Below are 12867 nucleotides of genomic sequence, written 5' to 3' on the forward strand. Positions count from 1 at the left end.
CAAGTTTAGTTTTTATACATCGGGATGTGAGCGTGGAAATGGGCCGGTACACAACATTTTTGTGCGTTCCGCGCCATTTATACATAAGGCCCCAGGACAATTGTATGGGCTCCATATATGTGTTGTGCATCTTGTGCTACCAGTCTGCGAGCTTGGCTCAATGGTGTGCGTCCATACCATGATATTTTCCATCCTATTATATGGAGGGAGAAGAAGGATCATGTAACTGATTGTTACTTCTGCATGTCGAATGTGTTAAAATTTTTTTCCAAGAACAGGAAGTTTATTGAGTACCCAGACCTTGCCTTCTGCAATGAGAAATAGTCTTCCTGTTCACAATTTCCTATGTATCAGTGATGCCAAGATAAAAGAAGTGTCTTTGTTGGCCCCACAGATCCAAGAGGTGATGAAGGAGATTCACTCTGACGGCCTTCTGCAGGGTAAGTTTCTGGCCAACTACAAGGCACCAAACATATGTTGAACAGGTTGAAAGTCTGCTCCAGGCATACATGTCGATAAACTGCAGCATGTCACTGAAGATTTTCTTCATTCCCAGTTGGACTTCTGTCCGAACCAAACTTGGCACCATCAAGTGATGAACATAGTGAAAAGTTTCACCAAGAAATTGCCAATATGGAGAATCGCTACTAGGGGAGGGTGGAGTCCGTCTATGCTGGGAGGCTATTGTTGGACATTAATACGCAAAGCACTGGATAGTGCTTTCAAACAAAAATCGTGTGGCAAAACATTTTTAGTTTCTTTCTCTTGTGTTGCTTACATTGCAATACTGTAGCGTAGGCCTATGCCGCTGGAGACGTTACAATCTTAAATATGTAATTGAAGTTTTCTTGAAAACCCTGCTGGATACAGAAATTACAAATTTTATATTTGTATTCAACCATTTAAACATATTTTGGTTTCATCAAAAATTGCACAGGAAACAAAACTGAATAAAAATATAATTAACTAGCAAAATACCCGCTCTTTGCAGCGGAGAAGTAGTGTGGTTAAAGAGGTTATGAAAAAGAAAAGGAAACATTTTAAAAATACGTAACATGATTGTGACACTGTAATCTGTGTTGTCATTGTTATGAGTGTTGCTGTCATATACTGTATATATATACACACACACACCACATATACACATATATATATACATATATATATACATATCTACATATATACATATCTACATATACACATATCTACATATACACATCCACATATATATACATATATATATATACACATATCAACATATATATACACATACATATACACACATACATACATACACACACACATATACATATATACTGTACATATACACATACATACATATATATATATACACACATACATACATACATACACACACAGACACATATATCTACATATATATATTTACATATGTACATATATATATATACTGTACATATCTACATATATATACACATATATATATATATATACATATCTACATATATATATAATATATATATATATATATATATAGACATACATACATACATATATATATACCAGCTGAAATACCCAGCGTTGCCTGGGAGGAAAATAAAGTTTTTTTTTTTTAATTGTTTGAGAAAAATATAATTAGAAAAAACACAAGTTTAAAAATAAAAATAAATATGAGTCGGTTGTTGAAACCCAAAAAAGCGATCATAATATCAGACCCCAACTTATACGCCCGTTCAAAAATGCAACACTTACATTTTTTGCCTCCTCTAATCTTGCATCAATTTCTCAGATGCATTGAATTGTGTGGCAGCAGCGCAGTTACCAATTTCTTTTGCCACTTCAAAGACATTTAATTTAAAATCAGCTTCATATTTTCTTCTGATCGAATGCTCCATTGTAGATAAGGGATGGTCTTACGAAAAAAGTGTATGAGGGTGTGAGATACAAAAAACACAAAACAGTGCAAATGTTGCTTCGGAATAGTTCGGGTATTAGCATGTGGTCACGTAGGCATAATAGAGAAAGAGAGAGAGAGGTTAGGAGTACGCGCTGATACAGCGCATTGCCTCACCTACAAAAAAAGGCAGTGTGTTCTACAGTTACTCTCTCAGGTGGGCATTAGCATATCATAATCTGTTAGATCAATAGCGAGAGTTTTCCGCTTTCGACTTGGACAACAGACAGTATAAAATACCATAAATTATACAGTAAAATCCAGTCCTGACGGTATATACGGTAATAAAAACAAAAACACAACTTTAAAAATAAAAATAAATTAACAAACAATGAAGACTAACTAATGTGTTTGTCTTGCGGTCTTGTATGTATGAAACAGGACAATAGATGTTGGCACTGTATCTGATCGTGTTCAGTTCTTACGGGAAAGCGTTTCCCAGGTGGGGAGAAAAGCACATGCCCGTGATATCTGTGGCAATCAGCAGCTACCCTCTAAAACACACGTAGCTCTGATCTCTCTCTCAAAAACGTTAAACGTTACTCCTTAACAATCTGTAGATGATAATGTCTGTTGAACACACAGGTATCGCTAGCTAAGCGGAGGAAAGGTGCACTGCAACACGTGGCGAGACGTGGAGTAACTGGAACAGAGGCTGGCGAGTGAATGAGGAAGGCCCTGCCCCCATGCTCTGAGCCCACAGCCACTCTGTTGGATTTGTATAAATACATCGATACCGCCAGTGAACTATGGTACTTAGTGTGACTATTTGAGACTTACTTTTCTGTTCAGGTATCCATTTCCTTTATGTAATCCGCGGATTCTCCGGTAATTTTTTGTTCGTTTATTACGATTATAGTTATTTATTGATTCCCTTCTTTAGCTGACTGCCTGCTCATATAAGGCGCTCCGCTTTTTTTTTTTTTTTTGAACAGGTTTGATTCATCCAAGTGAATCATTCACTCGGGCTCCGTTCATTCACTTCACGTGAGCCGCTCTCTCGCTTCTTATTCTTTCGCTGCCTCCTCAATTGTGTAATGAATGTTTTCTTCAGCGCTCTTTCGCACTCTTCCTTGTTTTCTACGTACTGCCTTCACAGTCAGTTCACGTGATTACGTGGGAGGCGTGATGACGCGACATGCAACTCCGTCTCCTACGGCCATCTTGCTGCCTTCCATTACAGTATATGGACAAAAAAGAGGTTCCAGTTATGACCATTACGCGTAGAATTTCGAAATGAAACCTGCCTAACTTTTGTAAGTAAGCTGTAAGGAATGAGCCTGCCAAATTTCAGCCTTCTACCTACACGGGAAGTTGGAGAATTAGTGATGAGTGAGTGAGTGAGTGAGTGAGTGAGTGAGTGAGTGAGTGAGTGAGTGAGTGAGTCAGTCAGTCAGTCAGTCAGTCAGTCAGTCAGTGAGGGCTTTGCCTTTTATTAGTATAGATTACTCTTCCTGCCTCCTGCTTGTGCCATCTTATGTTTAAAGCTATCCTGGTCTGCTCTCTGAGGCCCTGTGGTTTATAGCAAACTTGAAATTAATAAATAAATATTAACATATGTATGTGTTCTTTGTTTTTCAGGGAAACATTCCTGTTGCTAGTGTAGTTGACTAAGTCTTCTTTAAGCTGTTTTACATTATTTCTTATCTAACTTGTCCATTGCTCATCACATGAACACCATCAACTCCAAAGGGCATCATTAGGACCAGCATTTGCAAGGGAGAGCTGAATACGGGCAGCTGGAACTTCATATAAGTAATGGAGGAAGTAATGTGTTTTGTTATAATGGCGACAGTACGCCAGCCATTTACAACGACAGCATGTTGCCTTCTAGTTCTAGTGATAGTAAAGAATATGAAGGGGATGATTTTGCATCACAAGAGCTTTGGGCAACTTTCAAAGCTGCCACTCACTGATCTCCAGGGTGCGAGATTGATGTATCAGATTGAGATGTTCCCTCACAGAATTATACTCTGTTTATACATAATCGCATGTTAGTTGTAATTGTGACTGAGCCCAACATACATACGCAGCAACTGATACAGAAACACTCGCTGAAGCCAAATTCCAAGTTGCACATGTGGTCTGATGTCAGTAATGACGAGCTGATGGCTTCCTTTGCACCTCTTGTATGGGTTAATCATGGCGTAATTCAAAGGCTTCAAGTTAAAATGTGCTTGAAACACCTTATGGGCAGCAGATTATGAGTGAAAAACACTTCAGCTATCAGCTGTTTTGATACACTGATAGAGACATTCACTTGATTCTTCATATCTGAACAGAATATTTTTTCTTATGAATCATTTATGCATTGGAAATTGTTTGATAATGAAGTGATACAAAGTGCACCTCTTTGTACAATGACACAGTCTACTGTATCTCAACTGAACTATTAAAAAAGTGCCATGTCTGGTGACTGGGGAGAAACTAAGGAAATCAAGAAATGTGATCAAATAGTTCATATTCAGTATCTGGTTTATTTTTAATGTGACATCCCGTTGTCTTTTACCAATATTAAACAAATATGATATCCTAACCAACTATGTCTACAGTTCTGTCTGTTTGAGCCACAAAATAACTATCTTAATATCTCTTTAACCGTACATAATTACTAAAACTGAAATCTTTCTGAAACAAAACACTAAAAGGAAAAATACATCATGAAGATTAACTAAAACTAAACAGAATTTCAAAATGATATCATAAATATTAAAACAAAAACTTTCTTTTTAAACATAAGAAATATGTTTCTTTCCTACTTTTCCCATAATTGTTCCAAATTTACAATCACCTCAATCATTATAGTTAATATGTACAATAGCTACAATCAGATGTCCTTGGTTTACATAAGAGATTTAAGAGTTAACATCTGAGCTAGAATGTTAAAGGTCTGAATCACGAATTAAAGAGAAAGAAAGTATTCTCTCACCTAGAATCAGTTTTGGCTACACAGAGACTGGACTGCCAAATATTCCATTCCAGGTTTCTAAAGAAAACTTTAGGTGTGGGAATTCTTATACATTAAACAGTCTCATTTGCAGTACCAGATGTAATATCTTATCCTGAAGGGAGATATGTGATTGTCATGGGTAATTTATTTAACTGTAAAGTGATTTTGATAAATGTTTTTGCCCGCAATGTGGACTTCATCCGAAATGTATTTTCATCCATTGCCAATATGAACACTCACAAAATTATAATGGCTGGGGACTTTACTTGTGTTTTAAATCCAGACCTAGATAGGCCTTCTGCCACAGGGGTGATGACATCTAACACTGCAAAGACAATTACACAGTTTGTAACTGATCACAACTTATCAGAGCCCTGGAGATTTCTAAACCCAAACTCAAAAACATATTCCTTCTACTCACCAGTGCATTATTGCTACTCAAGATTTGATTATTTCTTTGTAGATAAAAATTTCTTACCTACGATTAAATATTGTAAGTATGACGCTATTGTTATCTCTGACCACGCCCCTTTGATAATAGAGCTAAAATCATCACGCACCACATAGTCTTCTCACAGATGGCGTCTTAACCCACTTTTAATAGCACACGAGAACTGTGCAGAATTTACTTCCAAACAAATCGATTTTGTTTTAGAGACAAATACATCCGCAGAGGTCTCTGCAGGAATACTCTGGGAAACCCTGAAGGCTTTCTTAAGAGGACAGATTATCTCATATCTTTCCCACAGAAATAAATTGGAAACCAAGAAGGTATCCGAGCTAAGCAGTGAAATTACTAGAATAGATCAAGAACATGCCAGGTGTCCAAGTGTGGCGCTTCATAGGAAAAGGCTGGCTCTGCATTTACAACTCAACCTCTTAACATTACAATTACCAAAGCTTACGAAAAAACTCATAAACCCAGCCCACCTTAAATCCGTTTGCACCTCTCTGACAGCCTCTTTTGTCTTGTAAATGTGTTGATAAGCACAAGCAGGAATCAGCCTGCAATCCCATCTTCCCACCGCTGCTGAAACGGCAAAAAGGGGTGAGTGTGAAGACCACTGAGAGAATAAAACTGAATAAAAAAAAAAAACGCTAACCTTTACAAGAACCATAAATTTACACCGGCTGTTACAGACTCAAATCAAATGTATGTTTTTATTGTATACTAGTAACAATAAGAGCAGCTCACTACTCAAAACATTTATTTTGGGACATGGGAAGGCTCCAACTCACAACCTTTTGAATAGGAGTCAGCAGTTCTTACCGCTGTACTGTCAAAGAAGTCTCTACAACATGCCACACTAACCTGATTTCTTTTTCTTCGGTTGTAGTCTTGAATAAAAGCGCACTTGTTCTATTATATTTGTACCTTTTATGAAAGTGCTTATTTGATATTTGGACTTCAGTCTTCACACATTATACACTTCATGTCAAAATTTTGTCGTTAGTACTAAAAACATGAAAAAAGTTTGTCTTTTAGGTATGTGTTCAACATTTCTTGCATTTCCTGTCATCCTACGCTTACATAGATCTTTGTAGACATGGAACACACATGAAATGCATGTGTTCCAAATAATGATATATTTTTAGCCTATGAAGCTCTAGGTACTACTTCACTCCCTGATAAACAAGGCTTGAGCTGGGAGAGCTTTTTGCCGTTTCTGCAGTGGTGAGGGTGATGGGATTGTAGGCTGCTTGCTGCTTGTGCTTATCGACACTTTTACAACACAAAAGACGCTGAATGGAGAGGTGTGAATGGATTTAAGGTGGACCAGGTTTATGAGTTTTTTCGTAGGCTTTGGTGATTCTACTGTTAACAACTAAGGAAACTGAACAACTCATTTTTAAATCAAGACATCATTACTATGGACATGGAGAGAAAGCTAATAAAATCTTAGCTCAACAAATCCACAAGCAGGAAGTTTGCAATGCAATCCCAGCAATTACCAACACAGACGGAGACAAAATCATTCACCATAAAAATATAATGCACACATTTAGAAAGTACTATAAGTCCTTATATTCTACTGAGTTTAAAGAAGACAAGACACAATCTAATGCATTTCTGGATTCATTACAGATACCACAAATAGATACTCTCAGTGCAAAGGAATTGGTAAACTTTTGGTACTATCAGAATTACTAGATGCTATTGCGAATGTTTCAATCAAGTTCTAGCTTCGCTGGGCCACATGTTTTGGGCGTGCACCAAGTTAACATCATTGCCTTTACTACTCTATTGGCAATTAGACTTATTCTGCTCAACTGGAAGAATCCTAACTCTCCAATTTTAAGTCAGTGGGTAACTGATGTTATATACTATTTGAAATTGGAAAAAATCTAATTCTCACTTAGAGGATCTATTGAAAACTTTTTGAGAACCTGGCCGGATTAATCAATAACATTTCAGAATAAGCATTTTAATTGAGGAAGCAGATTCTCTCCCCTCTTTTTTTACACCATATATATTTTTATTCACCTATTAATTTATCTATTTACTAGCTTAAAATTTTCCTCTGTAGGCCTAGCTCTCTTTCTCATGGGTGGGGGTTGACTTGTTTCAAACCTAGTTTTGTAAAACTTGACTTATTTGTATGGAATGTTATTTGATTTTAATAAAATCAATAAAATAAAAAAAAATAAACAAGCAAAGAAAAAACAAAAAACCAAAAAAAACCAAAAAAAGAGTTGACTGTTCTCATTCCTTCCAGGTATTCATCTGCCGCCCTCAGCATCTGTCGCAGAGCTGTCAGAATCAGGATGTCCTTGTCCAAAGTAAGCTCAAATTCTGAATTGTAATTCTGAACAAGTAAAAATCGAGATTTGTCAAAACCCAGAATCTGGGAGAGCTTATCCACCTGTAGAAAAGAAAATGGGAGAAAGATTGAGATAAAGAGAATAAAGAGAAAGTTAGAAAGGGATCTGCAAAAATGGCAATGTGTAAGGAATTGGCCAGTCAGGATAGTCAGCTAAACTGAAAGTGAAGTTCTTAACTAACGAGCTCACAGCAGATACCTCTGTGCAGGAGAGTTCATGACCCACAACAGGTACACTCTGCTATTTCTGATAACCTCAAAAGGATAAAATATGTAACTTGAAATGTACTACTTCCAAAACATGGGATCAATCAATAATGGTAGAATGAAATGAATATGCCTTACTTAATTAGAACATTATAACAGTCTAGACAGGAACAGGCCATACAGCCCAATAAAGTTCACTAGTCCTGTCCACTTAATTCTTCCAAAGCATCAAGTCAAGTTTTGAAATTTCCTAAAGTCCTGCTGTCTACCACACCCCTATCTATCTATCTATCTATCTATCTATCTATCTATCTATCTATCTATCTATCTATCTATCTATCTATCTATCTATCTATCTATCTATCTATCTATCTATCGACAGATAGAAGCTTTCTTAATCCCAAAGTAAATTGAAAGGTTACAGCAGCAGATAAAAAAGGCACAAATACACTGTCACACAAGTGCATCACAGGATTCCCTCACAGGCTCAGTCCAGGTATACAGAAACACACCAAGATGAGAGAGGGTGCTGACGCTAACCCTTTCTTCTCCTTCTTTCCCCACAGTGCTGAAAAGTTGCCTGGAGACAGTGATTAAGTCCTCCCCTTTTGGTCCAGCTTTCATAAAGTCCTGGGGCCTCATGTATAAACGGTGCATACGCACAAAAATGTTGCGTTTCCACCCTCATATCGCGATGTATAAAACTTGACGTCAAGCCACGCACATTTTCAAACCAGCTTGATCCCTTGCATACACAAGTTCTCTGCTCGGTTTGCAAACTGGCAGCACCCTGCGTCAAAGTAGTTCTTTTGTTCCAGTGTGGTTTTCCTTTATTTTTTAGATCCACATCCCTGAAATGCCTTTATCAAATACACTGGAATTAACCGCATATTGTTTATTAGTTTAAGGCATCTGATTGCAATTAACCTGTAACAATATAATGGTCCATGGAATGGCCAAACTATTCCAAATACCATAACTGTTTTAGCGTTTTTACTCTCACTACACCACTTGGAGTATTTATCCCACTGTATCTGAGTGTCAAATCACAGATCTACAGCAGCTGATCAGAAAGAGAATTATCGGTTTACAGCATCAAGCACACACTGCCTCAGCCATGCGCACAGTCTGTTTGAAATTCTTCTATACAGCTTCAGAGCCTTTCTTCTAGGGTGTAGTGAGTGGCCGGGACTCTTGCCCGGCTGGGACTCCTCCACTCTGAGTGGACCAGGGGAGCAAGTGTGGCCAGAGCGTTACCTCCCCCGGGATGCCAGATGGCCATTTTAGTCCACGGGGACTCCTGTCTAATTTCGTCTGTCAACTTGTCCATCACAATTGCAAATAACAAAGGGCCCTGATGTAATTCCACCTCCGTCACTCCTAACGTAAACCTAACCACTGTCACACTTCCCTCGTACATATTCTGTACAACTCTTACATACTTCTCTGCCACCCCCAACTTCCTCATACAATACCACAGCTCCTCTCGAGGCACCCTGTCATATTCTTTCTCCAGGTCCACAAAGACACAATGCATCTCCTTCTGGCCTTCTCTATACTTCTTCATCAACATCCTCTGAGCAAACATCACATCTGTGGTGCTCGTTCTTGGCATGAAACCATACTGCTGATCACTATCCATCACCTCACTTCTTAACATAGCTTCCACTACTCTTTCCCATAACTTCATGCTGTGGCTCATCAATTTTATCCCCCTGTAGTTACTACAGTCCTGCACATCCCCCTTATTCTTAAATATTGGCACCAGTACACTTCTCCACTCCTCAGGCATCCTTTCACTTTCCAAGATTCCATTAAACCAGTGGTCCCCAACCTTTTTGACAGCAAGGACCACTTTATTAGATGCAAATTTTTCCACGGACCGGTCTTGGGGTATGGGGGGGCAATTTTATACACAATTTACATAACATTTCTTTTATTATTAAGTTATTAAGCAGTTCGCATACGTTTGCAACCTGAGATTTTTCTTCTTTTTTTGCATATAACAAAGACATATGCTTTACATTTGCCATTCCAACAGATTGCACATCACAAACATTAACACTGTTATCATTTTTTTCGTGTCTGCCGTTTCTATAGGGGGGTGACAATGAGTTAAATTCCAATGGATGTTTTTCAAATGTTGACAAGCAATAAGCAAAAGGTATCACTGAAAACCACAGACAACAAAAACAGCAAAAAAAAAAAAAACAGTACGAGGAAAGTTCGAAGAAAGAATTTTTTTTACAATGTTTCTGTTTGGGGATCGTTGTGCAAACATGCACATCTGAGCTGTGACCACAGATCTAACTGCTCTGTGGATGATTCATTCAGGCATTTCAAGGTCACTTCGTTGTAATGAAAGCATCTGCTGAATGTACTTCGTAGTAACACGATTTCTATAGACTCGTGTCATATGGGGAAACTGTCGGGACCATAACAATACTTTGTTGTAATACTCTCTCACCTCGGTCTCTCTCCTCTCTCTGCACCGCTGCAAAGCCCCGCCCGCCAAGCGTTCTGAAAAGTCTGAGTGAGTCTCCGTTGCCGGCAGTTCTCTAGCGGCCCAGCTGTCAGACGGCTGCGGCCCGGTAGTGGGTCGCGGACCGGTGGTTGGGGACCCCTGCATTAAACAATCTGGTTAAAAACAGCATTGCCATCTCTCCTAAACGCCTCTATGTTTCCACAGGTATGTCATCTGCACCAACAGCCTTTCCATTTTTTATCCTCTTCGTAGCTTTTCTTACTTCCTCCTTGCTAATCCGTTGCTCTTCCTGATTCACTATCTCCAAATCATCCAACCTTCTCTCTCTCTCATTCTCTTCATTCATCAACCTCTCAAAGTACTCTTTCCATCTGCTCAACACACTCTCCTCGCTTGTGAGTACATTTCCATCTTTATCCTTTATCACCCTAACCTGCTGCACATCTTTCTCAGCTCAGCCCCTCTCTGTAGTCCACTGGTCCTTTTCTCCCTCCTTAGTGTCCAACCTCTCATACAACTCATCATACGCCTTTTCTTTAGCCTTCACCACTTCTCTCTTCACCTTGCACCTTATATCCTTGTACTCTTGTCTACTTTCTGCATCTCTCTTACTATACCACTTCTTCTTCACCATCCTCTTCCTCTGTATACTCTCCTGTATTTCCTCATTCCACCACCAGGTTTCCTTTTCCTGCTTTCTCTGTCCAGATGTCACGCCAAGCACCTTTCTTGCTGTCACCCTTACTACATCTGCTGTAGTTTCCCAGCTGTCTGGTAATTCTTCACTGCCACCCAGTGCCTGTCTCACCTCCTCCCTAAACTCAACCTTGCAGTCTTCCTTTTTCAACTTCCACCATTTGATCCTTGGCTCTGCCCTCACTCTCCTCCTCTTCTTCTTGATCTCCAGTGTCATCCTACAGACCACCATCCTATGCTGCTTAACTACACTTTCCCCTGCCACCACTTTGCAGTCTTCAGTCTCCTTCAGATTGACCTTCCTGCATAGGATGTAATCTACCTGTGTGCATCTTCCTCCACTCTTGTACGTCACCCTATGTTCCTCCCTCTTCTTTAAATACGTATTTACCACCTCCATGTCCATCATTTTGGCAAAATCCACTATCCTCTGACCTTCTTCATTCCTCTCCTTGACACCATACCTACCCATCACCTCCTCGTCTCCACTGTTCCCTTTCGCCAACATGTCCATTGAAATCCGCTCCAATCACCACTTTCTGTCCCTTTGGTACACTGTTCATCACTTCATCCAACTCACTCCAAAAATCTTCTTTCTCATCCATTGCACACCCAACTTGCGGCGCATATGCACTAACAACATTCATCATCACACCTCCAATTTCCAGCTTCATAATCATTACTCTCTCTGGCACTCTTTTCACCTCCAAAACATTCTTGACATGCTGTTCCTTCAGAATAACACCTACTCCATTTCTCCTCCTATCCACACCATGATAGAACAATTTGAATCCCCCTCCGATCCACCAGGCCTTACTCCCCTTCCATTTAGTCTCTTACATGTACAATATATCAACCTTCTTTCTCCCCATCATATCTGCTAACTCTCTCCCCCTTTCCAGTCATACGGCCAACATTCAAAGTTCCTACCCTCAGTTCCATTCTCTTTATCTTCCTCCTCTCCTCCTGCCTTCAGACATATCTCCCCCCTCTGCTTCTCTTTCTTTGGCCAACAGTCACCCAATTTCTGCCAGCACCCTGTTGGCTAACAGTACTGGTGGCAGTCGTTGTTAACCCAGGGCTCGACTGATCCGGTATGGAAATTTATATTGTTGTCCGTATATTGATTTGGTAAAATTTTACACCGGATGCCCTTTCTGATGTATCCCTCCCCATTTATCCGGGCTTGGGACCGGCACAAAGAAACATCCCCTGTGGCTGGGTTGTGTCTTAGTCTGTTACTGAAGGTGCTTTTCTGTTGAACAAAAATCTCATAGAGGGGTGAGAGTCATTATCCAGAATAGTAAGCAGCTTCCTTAGCAACTTCTCTCCTACCATTCCATCTGTGAGTCCAGCTTGACTCAGAAGATTCAGCCATCCTTTTGAATCAGTGTGTTTAGTCTGTTGGCATCACCTGCACTAATGCCATTTTCTAAGCAATCAACCACATAGAAAAATACACTGGTCACTTCAAGCTGGTAGAAAATTAAAGGGCTCTTACATTCCAGTCTCAGTAAACAGCCTCATTTCATCTTATTTTATCTCATCCCATTTTCTGAACTGTTTTTCCTTGTGAGGGTTGCAGTGAAAAAAGGGCCAAGCATGTCACCCCAGACTTTCGTTTCTCCAGCTTCAGATTTCGGCTCTTCCTCTAGAACCCCAGGCATACCCAAGCCAGACAAGAGACATAATCCCTCCAGTGCATCCTCGTGCATGCCATAGGGTCTCTGCCCAGTAGGATGTGCCAGGAACAGATCTAGTGGGAGTTGCCCAG

At 39.6% G+C, this 12867-nt stretch overlaps 1 protein-coding gene across 1 annotated transcript in view; it reads right to left on the reverse strand.

The window, feature by feature from the left end:
* Positions 1–4410: 4410 nt before the first annotated feature.
* The window catches only part of LOC114658713 (interferon-induced protein 44-like), a 49929-nt gene continuing 41472 nt past the window's right edge, over positions 4411–12867 (reverse strand). The window contains exon 8 of the mRNA XM_028810753.2: positions 4411–7747. Coding sequence (XP_028666586.1) covers positions 7511–7747 — 237 coding nt within the window. The 3' untranslated portion in view covers positions 4411–7510. The remainder of the gene's footprint in view (positions 7748–12867) is intronic.

The sequence above is a fragment of the Erpetoichthys calabaricus genome, chromosome 10, assembly GCF_900747795.2.
Source record: "Erpetoichthys calabaricus chromosome 10, fErpCal1.3, whole genome shotgun sequence".
NCBI lineage: Eukaryota > Metazoa > Chordata > Cladistia > Polypteriformes > Polypteridae > Erpetoichthys > Erpetoichthys calabaricus.